The sequence below is a fragment of the Tursiops truncatus genome, chromosome 10 (assembly GCF_011762595.2).
Source record: "Tursiops truncatus isolate mTurTru1 chromosome 10, mTurTru1.mat.Y, whole genome shotgun sequence".
In the NCBI taxonomy this organism is placed as follows: Eukaryota; Metazoa; Chordata; class Mammalia; order Artiodactyla; family Delphinidae; genus Tursiops; species Tursiops truncatus.
Window position 1 is genome coordinate 41,960,247 of NC_047043.1, and position 14,494 is coordinate 41,974,740.

Genomic DNA, 14,494 nt, shown 5'->3' on the forward strand with positions numbered 1-14,494 from the left:
CTGAAATTTTGAGATCCCTGAAAATTATTTTGAGACATTCGTATGACAAGATCAGGTTTGTTTTCCAGAAATGCAACTCTTCATAAATTCTGGAAGTGGGTACCAAAGATGGAGGCAAAAACATGAGCAAAGATGATCCCATGTTTCCTTGATTCAATGTATATATATATGTAACTGAATCACTTGGCTGTACAGCAGAAATTAACACAACATTATAAATCAACTATACCTCAATTTAAAAAACAATGCTGTCAATTGGAAGATACACTAATTTCACAACAGGTTTTGGGGTAAAAACATGAAATATAGATTCAATAATTCAATACATATTCATTGATCTTAAAGATATAACCAAATTTCAAAAGTATTAAAATGTGAATAAAAATTGGGTTTTGGAATTAAAATAACTAAGCAGCTCCATAAGCTGGACAAGCAGTTATGAGGACAGAGAAGGAGAAAAAGAGGATAAAGTCAAGTAAAATTTGAAAGCCTATGCTGGACAGGAAACCCATCTCTCTGCTCTTTCAATCACTATAATTTAAGCTTAATATTCAAATGATTTGTATAAATTTACTCAAGATATGCAGAAAAGAAAATGTTCTTATGTGAACATAGTACTGGAGAAGGTGGCAAGGGATGAAAAAGGATTTTCTTTTTTTTTTTAACATCTTTATTGGAGTATAATTGCTTTACAATGGTGTGTTAGTTTTTGCTTTATAACAAAGTGAATCAGTTACACATATACATATGTTTCCATATCTCTTCCCTCTTGCATCTCCCTCCCTCCCACCCTCCCTTTCCCAGCCTTCTAAGTGGTCACAAAGCACCGAGCTGATCTCCCTGTGCTATGTGGCTGCTTCCCACTAGCTATCTATCAATTCAGGTACAATGATGATAATGTGTTGAAAAGAGAAGTACATTTATTCTGAACCCCAAATATCTAGATGTGATTAAAAAGAAAGTCCAAGCTATTCATTTACATGCAATCACTCTAAATGCAAAAACAAGCAAAAGAAACCCAACAAATGTAAGACAATATAAAACAAACAAACCTCTCTAGCATTCTCTTAACTGAAAAGTAACAACCTGGCTATAGCTGCCCCTTTATGCCATGACCCTAACTCTCTCCATGTGCATTTTCACTCACTAGAGTTTTCCCTCTGAGTCCTTCCCTGGTCTATGGTTGGCCTGGTCTTCATTCTCCATTGCATGTTATCTTCATATGTTCTTCTCCACCCTTCTTTAACCTATTCACATGTGGGGCTACTTTCTGCAAAGTGAATGCAATGGTTCTTAACTGTGCTCATTAACTGTATTTTAACACTCGAAAACAGAGGTTGGCAAGCTAAGTCCCAGAGGCCAAATCCTGCTCATGGCTCTTTTGCAAATAAAAAATTTATTGGAACAAAGCCATGCCCATCTGTTTACCTATATTCCATGGATATTTTGCATTATACCAGCAGAATAGTAGTTGCATCAAAGACCATCTGACCCACAAAACCTAAAATATTACTATCTGGCTCTTTACACAAAAAGCTTGCCAACCACTTGTAAAAAGTGAGGGATTTTTGTGAGTGTGAAATGGCCTCCCTCATGATGAGAATAGGCTACCACGTCTGCTTTGACTGGTGGCAGAAGTCAGTTTCTAGACCTCTGCACTTCTCTGACAATCTATTACAATGCTTCTCAATCTTGACTGTACAGAATCACCTAGGGAGCTTAAAAAACAAAACAGACACTGGTGGGTAAGACACACTCCAAACCAATTAAATCAGAAACTCAGGGAATAGAATCTAACCACTAATTATTTTAAAATAATTTTCAAAGTTCCATTAAGCTGCCAAAATTGAAAACCACTCAACTATTAGCAATACTTCCTCACCTGGATTGTTGGATTGACACCCTTATGTAAAAGTGATGTTACACAGCCATGAGAGTATCTAATCTCAGGGATTTCCTCACTGCTACCCCACAGCATCTATCTTTGATTGGACCCACAGCATTCACGACATTTATCCATATTGAATTGGCTGGTGGTTGATTTCTTATAGACCTATTCCAAATAGTTTCTACTCTGCTGAAGCCCTGACCTGCAACCTCTCCATTTCTTTTTTCTTTTCATTCCTTCTTTCTGGCTCAATGTCCATTTTATTGAACTACAGCCTTTAGTAATTTTTTCATCAAGGATAGACTTTTGCAGACTACTTTGTCAACAAATGGTTTTATTTCACTTTTATCAATGTGTAATAGTTTGGCTAGGTATGGAACTCTAGGTTGACAGAGTTTTTTTTTTTTTGCCATTTTGAACATATTATTTCACTATTTCTCTTCTCAGTTTTTGCTGATGAGAATTTTTCTGTCTAATGATAATTCCTTTATTTTTATAGTAATTTTTTCTCTACTGCTTTAGGATTATCTGTTTATACCTAATATTCTACATTTTATAATGAGTATGTCAGGACTTGTTATACTTCTTCAATATTAACATTAATACTTTTTTCTCTTCTAGAAAATCATCAAAGTACTAGTTCATCAAAATATCTATTTTCCCTGTTTTCTCCTTCTGGGAATTCTATTAGGCATTCTCTCTTAATTTCACTTTCAAAATTTCTTTTATCTTTCTGTGTTTCATGATTGAAGTTTCCTCAAATTCTACTTCCAGACCATTAATCCTCTCTTCAACTGTAATCTGCTGTTCAATGCAATTATTGTTTTTATTTAACACATGTATTTTTCATTTCCATTTCTTTTCCTTAAATCTTCATTCGTTTTTCCATAAAGACCTGTTCTTTTATTATGTTCTTCCTTTGCCTTTATAAATAGGTTAAGCATTAATTTATAATATCCTTTTCAAATTATTCTATGTCCTTCTTTTCAGTGAAAATTCTCCTGCTTTTTCTTTTTCTTCTGCTTATTTTTCTTAGGATAGTTTGTTTCCTCATGTGGCCTGTAATTTTTACCATTAGTGCCTTTTCATGGTGATTTCAGTTTCTGTAGAAGGTCCTGAAGTGACAGTCCTGAGTTATTTTAATGTCCCTATAAAGGATATTTAATTTCCTTTTTCTCTTGCCTTGCAGACTTTACCAGTTCCCAGGCAAATGCCTACCTTCATTTCTCAATTTGGGTTTCCACAATACTCATATGTCATAAATCCACAACCCATAACACTGGCACGTATTTCAGTGACTTTGCACTGGCAAGGAAGTGCTTCCAGGCTCCAAGAACACTCAGTTCCAAATCCAGTCTTAGAAGAACACCTATCTTTTCCCATATAGATTTTAAAATCCCATTTCCAAGCCACCAGGGATTATATCTGGAATAGATACCCCCGTGTGTTAGTGGCATCAGCCTGCATCCTTACCACACTTTCTTTGATGAAATCTGAGGACTTTCTTTTCTTTTCTGAGCTTGGCTATATGTTTTACAAGTTGTTATATTTATGTGTCTGTAATGGGAACAGAAAAGGGAGTTTCTGTATCAGCTCAGTCCCCTATAGTCTCTCTTCCAGGAACAAATTCCCAATATTCTTATGAACATTACAAATCGATTGCTTGACACATTCACATGGCATATGAAGCTCAATAGATCCAAAATGATGCTCATTCCTGTTTTTCCCACATTTGCCATTAAAAAAAAAAGATACAGTCATTTTCAGCCACTAAATCACTTGAAGGTCAGCTTTGAGAACATGTTCATTAACCAGCATTGGCTGGTTCTTCCCTCCAGGCTCTAGAGCATATGAGCTCTGCCAGCGCCAGCCCACATGGACAGAACAGTACCCAAGCCCCTCCCCAGGATGGTCACAGACGTCACCTAAGTGCCCTCCTTGCCTCTAGTCTCACACCACTCCCTCATTTGCACTCCAATATCTGTTGCCAAAATAATATTCCTAGAGCATATTTTTACACTCTGAAAATCCTTAATGGCTTGCCATTGTCTACTGAATAAACTTGATATTCAAATTCAGCAATTTGTGAAGCCTCATCTTTCTGCCTCTCTTGCATTTCACGGCCTCAAAAGCTCTTATTACAGTAAATATAAACTTCTCCCTCTTATCCAAACATTTCTGGAGATTTCTCTTCACTATGCCTTTGCTCTTTGTAGATTTCCTACCCTGCCTGAGGAGGCCATCATTTCTGATTATGTTTCCACATTTTTACCCATTTTTAATGATTTCACTTTATTGACACCTCCATGAAGGCTTCTACAAATAACTCCAGAGAAATTTAATACAGTCTTAATTTGAACTTTCATAGGATTTATCTGCATGTCTCTTAAAGTACTTGGCTTTTTTGACCATATAATAATTATCTCTATACATATTACTTCCCCAGTCTGCTGGGAACTCTTCGAAGTTAGGCTTTTTTTCATTTTCATTATTACACATAGCATCATAAGAGAGCACACTATATAAAACAATATTTCTTGAATTAATTAATGCAAAAATATCTTAGTAAAGATGTCATTTTAACCTTCTGAATAATTTCCTATGAAATTCCTAATCTTTACAATCAACGTATAGCCAGATTCATGTTCTTAACATTCTAAATTCTGTAGTCAGAGATGACAGCACATATTTGGGAGTTCAGACTTGGAACCATGTTTTAAACATTACGTAGGATGACAGGGTAATACAGGAATCACCAACCATATTAAAGCCAATTGCACTAAAATTACAATAAACTCTGGACAGAAATGTGAGTTGTTTTATTTGTGCTTGCTGAGGCCATTTATCAATATTATGCAAAATCATGATAAAAGATAAAACAGAAGCATTCAAGTTTTTAACAACTTTACCTAGCAGAACTGAAACATGAAAAATAACCTACAGTTAGGCCTTACTCAGGTCTACCTTCCCACAATTAGCCCATGTTCCTCAAATCATCCTGACATAAAGGAACCAAAAGATTGAGTAAAAGCCTTCAATAAATATCAGAAACACTTGGAGTGTAGTCAACCACTGCTATCCTCAGAAGAGAAAAACAATGCCAAGGGTGATGAGATGAGATGACATGTAATGTCAATTAAAGGTAATTAAGACATTTAAATATAGGAACAAGTTTGATGAACCCATGAAGAATATATCAACCTACAAACAATATAAAATAGCATTGCATTATTAACAAGCCACTTATAAATAAAGTTGAGAGCCTATCATGCACTTATCTCTGTGGATGATATAAGAAATAATGACCTTCCCTTGGTCTCAAAAAGCAATTCTGCTAAAATTCTCCTTTTGCTCTAAAATGCAAATTTCACAAGAAATGACAAAACACATTCTTTGCTCAAAAGCTGTACATGAAGGCTATTTAGATGTGACTTCACAAACACAACTTACACATATTAACTGTAGCTGGGTATGTGTTATCTGGCAGACAGCCGTGACAGAATAATATGTGAGGCTAAAATAAGTTGAACTCAAACAAAACATATGTACAAAAGAAAATAGTTTTAACAGATGTCTCACTATTAGAGTTTCATGTGCCATATTTTGGTAGATGATGATTTGAATTGCTCTTCCACACCAATGCAAAGGCTTCAGTTTAACAGTAGAAATTGGAAAGAAACTTTGACCAATAAACTGTCCACTTATAGGAAGATGGTGCCATATATGCAAGTGAGTTCCACTGGGATAGATTACCTGATGGAACACATTTGCTTCATCAATGAGAAGCACTGCCTGCCAGTCACTGTGTATTTAAAACACTAAGCCCTAAACAAGGAGGCTCATTATCTTACTCAAGAAGGCTGCTATTTCAGGATCAGGATCTATAATGACATTTTGCATGAGGCAGGGGAAGGATAGAAAATACATGTTCACACGACCTAGATGGTTTGGCTAACAAACAAGTAGGCTGCTAATTCTTGAAGAAACGTGTTGAGTTACAAATTCTCTCTCCAAGGGAAATCCAGTGAAAGCTGACCATTTTGAGAAAGAACACTGAGCCCTGACTTCACAGCTGCTAGAAATGGTTGCCATTTTAAAGGCTAGAAATTATATACAGTTAGGCAACCAGTCAAAAATAACTAAGCACAGGAAGAATTTCCTAACATTGAGGGTCTTTCCTCAAAGAAATTGGTCACTGATATAAATGATACAGAATTTTATTTTATTTTTATTTTATTCAGAAGCATTTAAAAACTGATTGGGTTTTCATTGGTTTTGTATAAGAAGAAAGTAGGTGATGAAGGTGACAGTAGGTGAAGAGCTATATAAAATATGCACCTTAGACTCATTATGGTTCTATGAAACCCTGGTTCCTTGTCTCCTCCAAAATATCTATTAATATTAATCACATTGCAATATTAATCATATTGTAAAACATTATCGCATCCTAAAACTGTCTTTGTTTTTCCATACCTAAATGTTATCTGTGGCTGTCTATATTCGTTTAATCGCTAATTTGCTTTTTATTCTTCCTTCTCATTATTTTGTATGTCTACTTTTTCTGGGAATTTGAGAATAAATTCAGCATTGACAGTTCATGGTGAAATATTTTTGCAATTTGTATTTTTTTTAACAGTGGGTGAATAATTTTGTTTGGCTCCTAAAAATGTTATCAGTTGACTTCTTTCAACATTCAGTAGGCTCAGACTTTCAGGAAGTTAATCATGGATCAGATCATTCTAGGCCATTTTATAGAAGAGGCCTAAGATGTTATCATGTAAAAGCACATTGCTTTGATATGCACACCTGCTGACTTTGTGAATTTATAACATGTTTATAAGCATCTAATAATGAAATGAATAAGGCACCTTAGAGATAGTTTCCTTTCTAAATTAATATTTTCACAAGAAGAGTGAGCATGTGATTCTTGTGACGTCATTAAAGAGAAGCTGAAACTCACTTCAAACAAAAAGGAATAAAACCTGAATGCCTGAATTGGGGAATTGGGATTGACATGTATACACTGATGTGTATAAAATTGATGACTAATAAGGACCTGCTGTATAAAAAAATAAATAAACTTAAATTTAAAAATTAAACAACAAAAAAAGAAGAAAAAAAAATCTGAATGCCTTATATGATAGATGAGAACACTACTTCATATCAGAGGGATTTCAATTTTAAACAGATTTTGACAAACCAAGGGATAATTCTTTCAATAAATGCCATTGATAAAAGGAAAGAAAGTGATTAAATTTATAACAGGCTTCTATTTTTCTCTGTCTTTTTAATGTTTTAAAAGTTAAACAAATAAGAGAAACATAACCTACATTTTTTAAACATATGTGAAATACACATTAAAGAATGAAGTCCAAATTGTAGACATTTCATTGCTCTCTAACATACACTGTATGTGCAGCAGTAGTTAGCTGACTCTGCATTTTATGTCAACGATCTGGCACCATGTCTTTCCCCAATGTGTCCCATATGTTACATAAAGTTCAGAGCATGTATAAAAACGTGTACATAGGCATATGTATGTGTGTGTTTCTGGGAGGGGAGGAAACAAACAATAGCCTTCATAATTTTAATAAAAGCTGCTATTTAGAACATATGAAACTTTACTGTTTTTATAGAAGCTTAAATGGCTTTAGTGAGCCTTTATAAAATGTGTCCTGCCTCATGGCCTTTAAATCTGACAGCAGCTGGCGATATACATTTTCTCGGTGATGGTCCATGTTGATGCAGCTGTTGCCATAGTAACACTGGCTGGAGCATCTACTTCAGGTTCAACTAGTTGAGCATGGCTCTTTCCCTTAAATGAGTACCAATGACCTATGACTTTTAATAATGAGTACCTACAATCTAGATTGCCAGTGAAAATAAAATCTAATTTAAACTCTGTAAAAGTTTGGGAGAGAAGATAATTTTCAACTGCACAAATAGTGAACTCATATCCATCCATCCGAAGGCATAGTTCTAAAAATGACTAGTGTTTCAGAAAATCGAGGGCTTGTTCTCCAAAGGAAGGAATTCTGCGTTGGAAAACATACATCTGTCTACAGTATAACTACAATAAGTCTCTGATGTACTTTCACTGATTTCATTTGGCTGTGGGTGAGTTCTCGTCCGTCTGCACTTCTGTACTCTTCTTATCAAAGCCTGAAAAACTTCTTAGGTTGTAGCATGGTTAGAAGTTTCTTTATTGATAGGACAATATTAAATGTTCAGCAATCAGTATTAAAGGGGAGTTAGGGTTTCTATTAGCCTTATTAAGTTACCTATTCTATTTTATAAAAACTAAAATGATAAAATTTGTTATTATATAATTTTTTCACATCCATCTTTCAACATATAAAAAAAAAACACTTCCCATTTGAAGCATAAGCTTACATGTACCTGACTTCTTAGAGTTTTGTGTTTTTTCAACTTTCCAATGTGAATTACTTTACTCCACATTTAAACATAAATTGAAATAGAAGAACAGCATCTTCATTTTTTCCTTTCCTTTAGAGGGAAGAGAGACAAAGCAACTTATGTATGCTTGAATTTAGAAACTTAAAGGACATCTCTCCTTTTTGATGGTGGTTATGTAATTTTTGCCTTAAGAACAGACATCTTTTATTTTCTGTCTATGGAAATACATTATCTTGGTTTTTAAACTTTCTTGCACGCCCTCTGAATGTTATGTATGCATGTCAGTTACAAAAAATATCTTTATATATTTAAAAAGTCATGTTGGAAATTTATTAAGGAGAAAGGAAAAATAACTTAAAAAAAAAGGAAGCAAACCAACAAGATAGCTAACTATGGTGTAATCTAATTCTACTTGCTCTCCAAATGACCTTGGTTGAATTCCAATCCTTTTCTAATCCAGTCACTCCAAATTGGATCCACTTGTCTTTCTTATTAATGACTGAATCTTTCTTGCCACTATGAACTTTGCTACTTCAACCATAGGGAATACAACCGGCATCTAAGCCCAGTGACAGCACTCAGCCTTCTGTTACAAACACTATGCATTTTAATTTATGAAGATGATACGGCATGTTTATCATATCTCCATAATTATAAAAATAGAAAATTAACTAATGTCTGAGAAACAACTTCTTTCTTAAGTAAAGCGAATTTATTATACATTTCACAGACATGGGCCTGAGTATAGAGCCTGTTTGCACTAGATGCTCCCCTGCTGTCCTGGAAGCAGACAAGAACCAAACCAGTTTCCTCTCTCTTCTCCTTCCCCAAATAATTTTGCTTTGGGGGTCACACAGAGAAAACCTGGAAGTCAGCTGTTAAGGGGAGGCTGAATGGGTGGAATGATGGGCCCAGTGCCCCAGTGCAGCTCTCAATTTTACATTTTACATAATCTATTGAATTTCTGTACAATATATTCTTTGAAGAAAAAGCATGGTTCTTTAAAAAATTTAAAAATTTGGAAACCACATTAGATGATTCCTTTCCAAATGCTACTATGAGTTCATAACAATCTATCCGTTTACACTAGGCTGAGATCCAAAAATGGCTGCATTTGGATAATTTGGAATTAATAAAATGAGTAACAATGTCAGTTGCGATGTTGGTCCCTCTGACCTCAAATGCATGACAACATAAGGGCTAGATACGCCCTCATAAATTATCAGCTGATATTAATGAGGTAGTTATAGTAATAAGTATATAATCATGGCCCTGATCACATAAGATCAGGGTATAAATAAGATACCCTATGTATATTATTATATGTCATAAAACAATGTCTAGATAGTTCATAAAGAGCTTTAACAGTTGATGTTAATGAACTAAATAGAATTTGTGGGATTTCATAAGTACCCTCGTGTTGGAATATTCATGTGTCTTGCAGACTTAACGACCTCCTCAAACTTCTCCATACTTTCTTCAATAGCACAGTTAATATTCTTCTTGCTAAAGGGTTCAGAGGCAGCACCAAAAACGGAGATCTCAGTGGCTCCAGCAGCAACCTGAAAAATACAAATCAAAGGCCAAAGCTAGTAATTCCAAAAACATAAACAAGAGCAGCAGAAGCAATGTTAACTACTCTATAAAAGAATACTTGAATTCTTTAACATTCTGCTTAAAATTTTAAATTAGATTTTTCTCAACTTGCTGCATACGCACTTTTGAAATGTAAAAATATTTTATGATAGCACAATAATTCCACAAACTACAACACTCATAAATCACAGAATATACAATGATGCTGTTCCAAGTTAATTTTGCCTTTCCTAAAAGTTATCCTCAGCAATATTTTAACCGTAATTATGGAAAATACTAGCACCACAATGAAATCTCTTGATATCTATGGAAAACTTTATTTTTACTTAATTATTAAAATTGAGGCTAGTAAATGCTTTCTGCTTTTCTTCTCTTCTTACCATCCAACAGAAAAATATTTTTCCAAGTCATCATTTAGATTTTGCTCCAAATTTTCTCCCTATCTCTTAACCTCACTTCCACTGTTTCATACCTTGACTGTGACAACCAAACTCTTGCGTGTCTTAAGACCTTAATCCTCTTGCAAGTCTTCAAATCCAAAATGTCGACCTAATCAATTCTCCCTTTTGCCCCTTTGGCCATCTTCTCTCCTCCCTCCAGGCTTCCCAGTGCTTGTTTTCAACGTCAAGCCTCCTAGTTTTCCAGCTGGATTTTTAAGACTTTCTATTAATATATCTGTACCACTGTGCCTAGATTCCCCTTTCTCTATGATACCCTATTAATACATTAAGAAAAAAATTCTGTCATCTCTCCTCCAACATTTTTTTAAAAATACTGGTTTCCACTCTTGCATCCAAGATAAATTTTTAACCTTTAAAATTAAAATTTTGTGGATAAACAAGTTCCTACTGTATAGCACAGGGAGCTATATTCAGTATCTTATGATAAACCATAATGGAAAAGAATATTAAAAAAGAACGTATATATATATATATATATATATATATATATATATATATATAACTGAATCACTTGGCTGTACAGCAGAAATTAACACAACATTGTAAATCAACTATACTTCACTTAAAAATTTTTTTTTAATTTAACTAAATTAAAGTACTATTTATTGAACACCTACTATATGCTGGTGTTGTATTTTGCATGCCCTATTTCTAATCCACAAACAATTTTGTAAATGAAGTATTATTATGGTGATTTTACAGATGAGAAAACTGTGGCTCAAAGAGGCTAAAACACTAAGAGGAGGTCCCAAGGCTAGTAAAAGTTCTGGGGCCATGTTTCAAACACAGGCTTGCCTGACTCCCAAGCCAAAGTTTCTCCTATTACTTTCTATGCTACCCTGAGGGTGTACTCTCATATCTTTCTCAGGATGGTTACATTCCCTACTTCTTTAGGACCGGATGACAGCAATATTTATAATTTCTTAAAATGTCTCTGTCTTTCTTTACAATGTGATAAAATTTGTATTAATTCAAATAAAAGTGGTTTCACAAGATACACTAATAGGTGATACACCAACTAGCGCCCACAATTTCAACTTCATGCAACCCAGTCACAAATAGAAAAATGAAAAATATCCATTAATACCAAAAATAGCTGCTGCTCAACTTTTACAATAAAGCCATGTAAGCTTAACACCTCAAGCCTTTACTTAAAACTACACTGATTCTTCTAGTATGTGAAATTACGAAAGCTTCTCGGCATATAAATTCCCAAGGCACATAGGATTGGAAGAAACAAACCGGAAGACAAATAAGGAAAGTTGGTAGAGGCAATTCCAAAGACAGTGATTAGCACCATGTAGAGGGCAGGAACAACAGCAACCTCAGAAAAAGTAACAAAAATAATTATCCACTACAATAATATTAATAATTATAATATCGTATTGGGAAATCTTTGTTATATTTTGTATTCCTTGCTTAAGTGGGGAGCACAAAATATACTTTCAAAAGAATTTCATCAAAATGGGTAATTGTATTTCTGTGTTTTAATTCTTGAATGGTTAGACTGGAAGAGCCATTATGTGGAGCATTTTAGTCCCCAAAATGCCACAAGGTCACTGATCTCCATGTACCTGTATTACGGGTATTAGTGATAGTATTTATGCAGGATAACGAGGGAGTCATATCACACCAATTTAACTTCGAAAAGATCTTTACAACAAGAAGCATATCAGTTTTAGAAAGATTAGTAGCACACTTACAGCACGGTGGAAACCCTGAAGATTAGGAGTAAGGACAGGATATCGAATTCCTGGATATTGACGAATGCCCTTCATCACTTCAGTGTGATCTGCCATCTTAAATACATAATAGTTATATAGAGATATGGGACTTGGAATATTCTATCAATCATGTTTTTAGTTTTTCAGGAGGTTATAATAATACAGGCAATTATATTCTATCAATTCATGTTTGAAATAGCAAAACCATGCCAGATAAGTAGTTCTCAATGTCATAAATACATAATAACCAGATCTGGGTGTAACGTCCTCACATAACAGGATCTGTTTAAGTGACTGATTACAGACAGTCAGGAATTCTGAACTCCGGTGTTTTCACTTGACTGATCTTTATTCTCTTCCTTTCATTTTATGGTCAAGACTCCAATACCCCTGATAGTGGGAAGAGTTTGAAAGGCCATAGGCTGTGCATTTACCTTCCACATGAAAATTTTACGTCCAAATAATTTTTAACATATGAAATTTTACAATATTTAGTAAAGTGTAAATTACACATATCCATTAGAAGAATTTAACAAGTTTGAGACCTTAGTATATTATTGGTTTTAGTTAGTAACAGTCATACTGCTTTACGTAGTTCTATCCTTGAGTTACTATTTGTTCTTATAACGTGAACAAATAAATACAATGGAGCACACAGCAGGAAACTTATCCTACAAAGACTTCATTTTGTATGTTTTCTATGAATCTATTAAAAAAAAAGCCAACTTTGAATTAAAATATCAAATTTACCAGTTTGCTACGAAGTCTATAATTTAGCCTCCTAGAGCAATAACTGATGATCAAATCCCATAATCATCACATAGAGAAATTACCATTGACATAACCATGAGCTTTGCATATTGAAGAATAATAAATTATGGCATGAACAATAAATATAAGGAATAATATATAAACAATGAAAAGTATACAAAATGAACATGGAGAAAGCTGTAAAAACATGCACCAAACCAAACTTTGTATCTTCAGTATGGGAACGGTTGAGGGAAGACTTGTTTTTTCTCTATATACCTTGACTTGTTAAAATAAGCATGTATTGTTTTTAATTTAAAAGGAAATAAAAGTAAATTAGAGTATAAATGCTTTTATTAGCATAGCTACACATTTTTTTTAATGTGAAATGTTACAATATTTACTCTTACTGGTCCATTAGTCTTATTGACTCTGAGTTAAATGCCCGTAGAATTCAATTTAATACTTTCAATGATTATTCTTTGGAATAATTAAATGAATTTTTAAATACATTTTAAATTTAAAATTAAATACTTAAGATGCAAAAAAGCACTTCCCACTGACTGCCATCATGCCTTATTGACATTTAAGCCTTCATGTTTCATTCAATCCAAACACATTTAATTGTGTCTAAAATGTGATTCTTGTTCACTTATTTCTTAGAGATCACAGCCACCATTGCCCACCCCATAGCTGCATCCTTCACAAAGACCATCCACCACAGACATCTACGATGCATAAAAGCCAAAGCTTATTTTATTCTAAGCCTATTTCACTTTAACCCAGAGGTTTATTGAACATCAATTGTGTCCAAAGCCCTATGCTAGGCCCTGTGGGAAATATAAACACTGGAAAGTAACGTCCTTGCACTGAGCAATTTGCAATATAGTTGGGGAGATCAAAGAGATGCACTAGGAAAGTTAACAATTCAAAAAAATATACTGGTTGTGAACAAGAGCACAGTTTATAAGAGCTCAGAATGGGGAAAGGTTGGCAGGGCCTATACTAATCTAGGAACGTTTAAAAGAGTATATGGGATAAGAACTACAGTCCCTAATATGACATAATGACATTTTTTTGAAATGGCCACAGCAGTATTTCCAATCCCACATGTTCTTCCAAAACCTCACCGATCTCCATCAAGAAGTGGATGCTATTTATCATCCACTTGAACCTAGACAGGCTTGTGACTGCTCCAACCAATAGAGCACAGCAAAAATAATGCCATGTGAATGATGAGGCTAGCTTATGAAAAAGGATAGAGCTTCTATATGGCTTTCTCCTTGGGGGGAGCCACCATGGGAAAGTCAGCTGATCTGCTCTGAGAAAAACTAGCTCCTGCAGAGCAGCCACAGGAAAAGGCCCACATGGAGAGTCCCACGTGAAGAGGAGGTGAGCCCCCCACCAACAGTCAACACTAATCCTAATCCTAAACTTAACCGTAACCGTAACCCTAACCCTAACCCTTAAACTTGTGATTGAAGGAGCTCCAGGTGATTCAGCCTGAGGCCCCAGACTCTGTGTACCAGAGACAACTTTGCTCCTGTACCCTGTTCAAATTCTGACCCTAAGATTTGATGAGCATGTCAAATGTTTACTGACACCACTAAATTCTCAGATAATTCATTACAAAGCCATAAAGGCTGAAACACTGAAAA

General features: G+C 34.6%; 1 protein-coding gene across 2 annotated transcripts in view; it reads right to left on the reverse strand.

Moving 5' to 3' along the window:
• The window catches only part of HMGCLL1 (3-hydroxy-3-methylglutaryl-CoA lyase like 1), a 142,389-nt gene that overhangs the window by 62,239 nt on the left and 65,656 nt on the right, over positions 1-14,494 (reverse strand). For both annotated transcript variants that reach the window (XM_019931391.3, XM_073810872.1), the window contains exons 4-5: positions 12,066-12,161; positions 9,719-9,867 (exon numbers count right to left, since the gene is read on the reverse strand). In XM_019931391.3, coding sequence (XP_019786950.3) covers positions 9,719-9,867; positions 12,066-12,161 — 245 coding nt within the window. The remainder of the gene's footprint in view (positions 1-9,718; positions 9,868-12,065; positions 12,162-14,494) is intronic.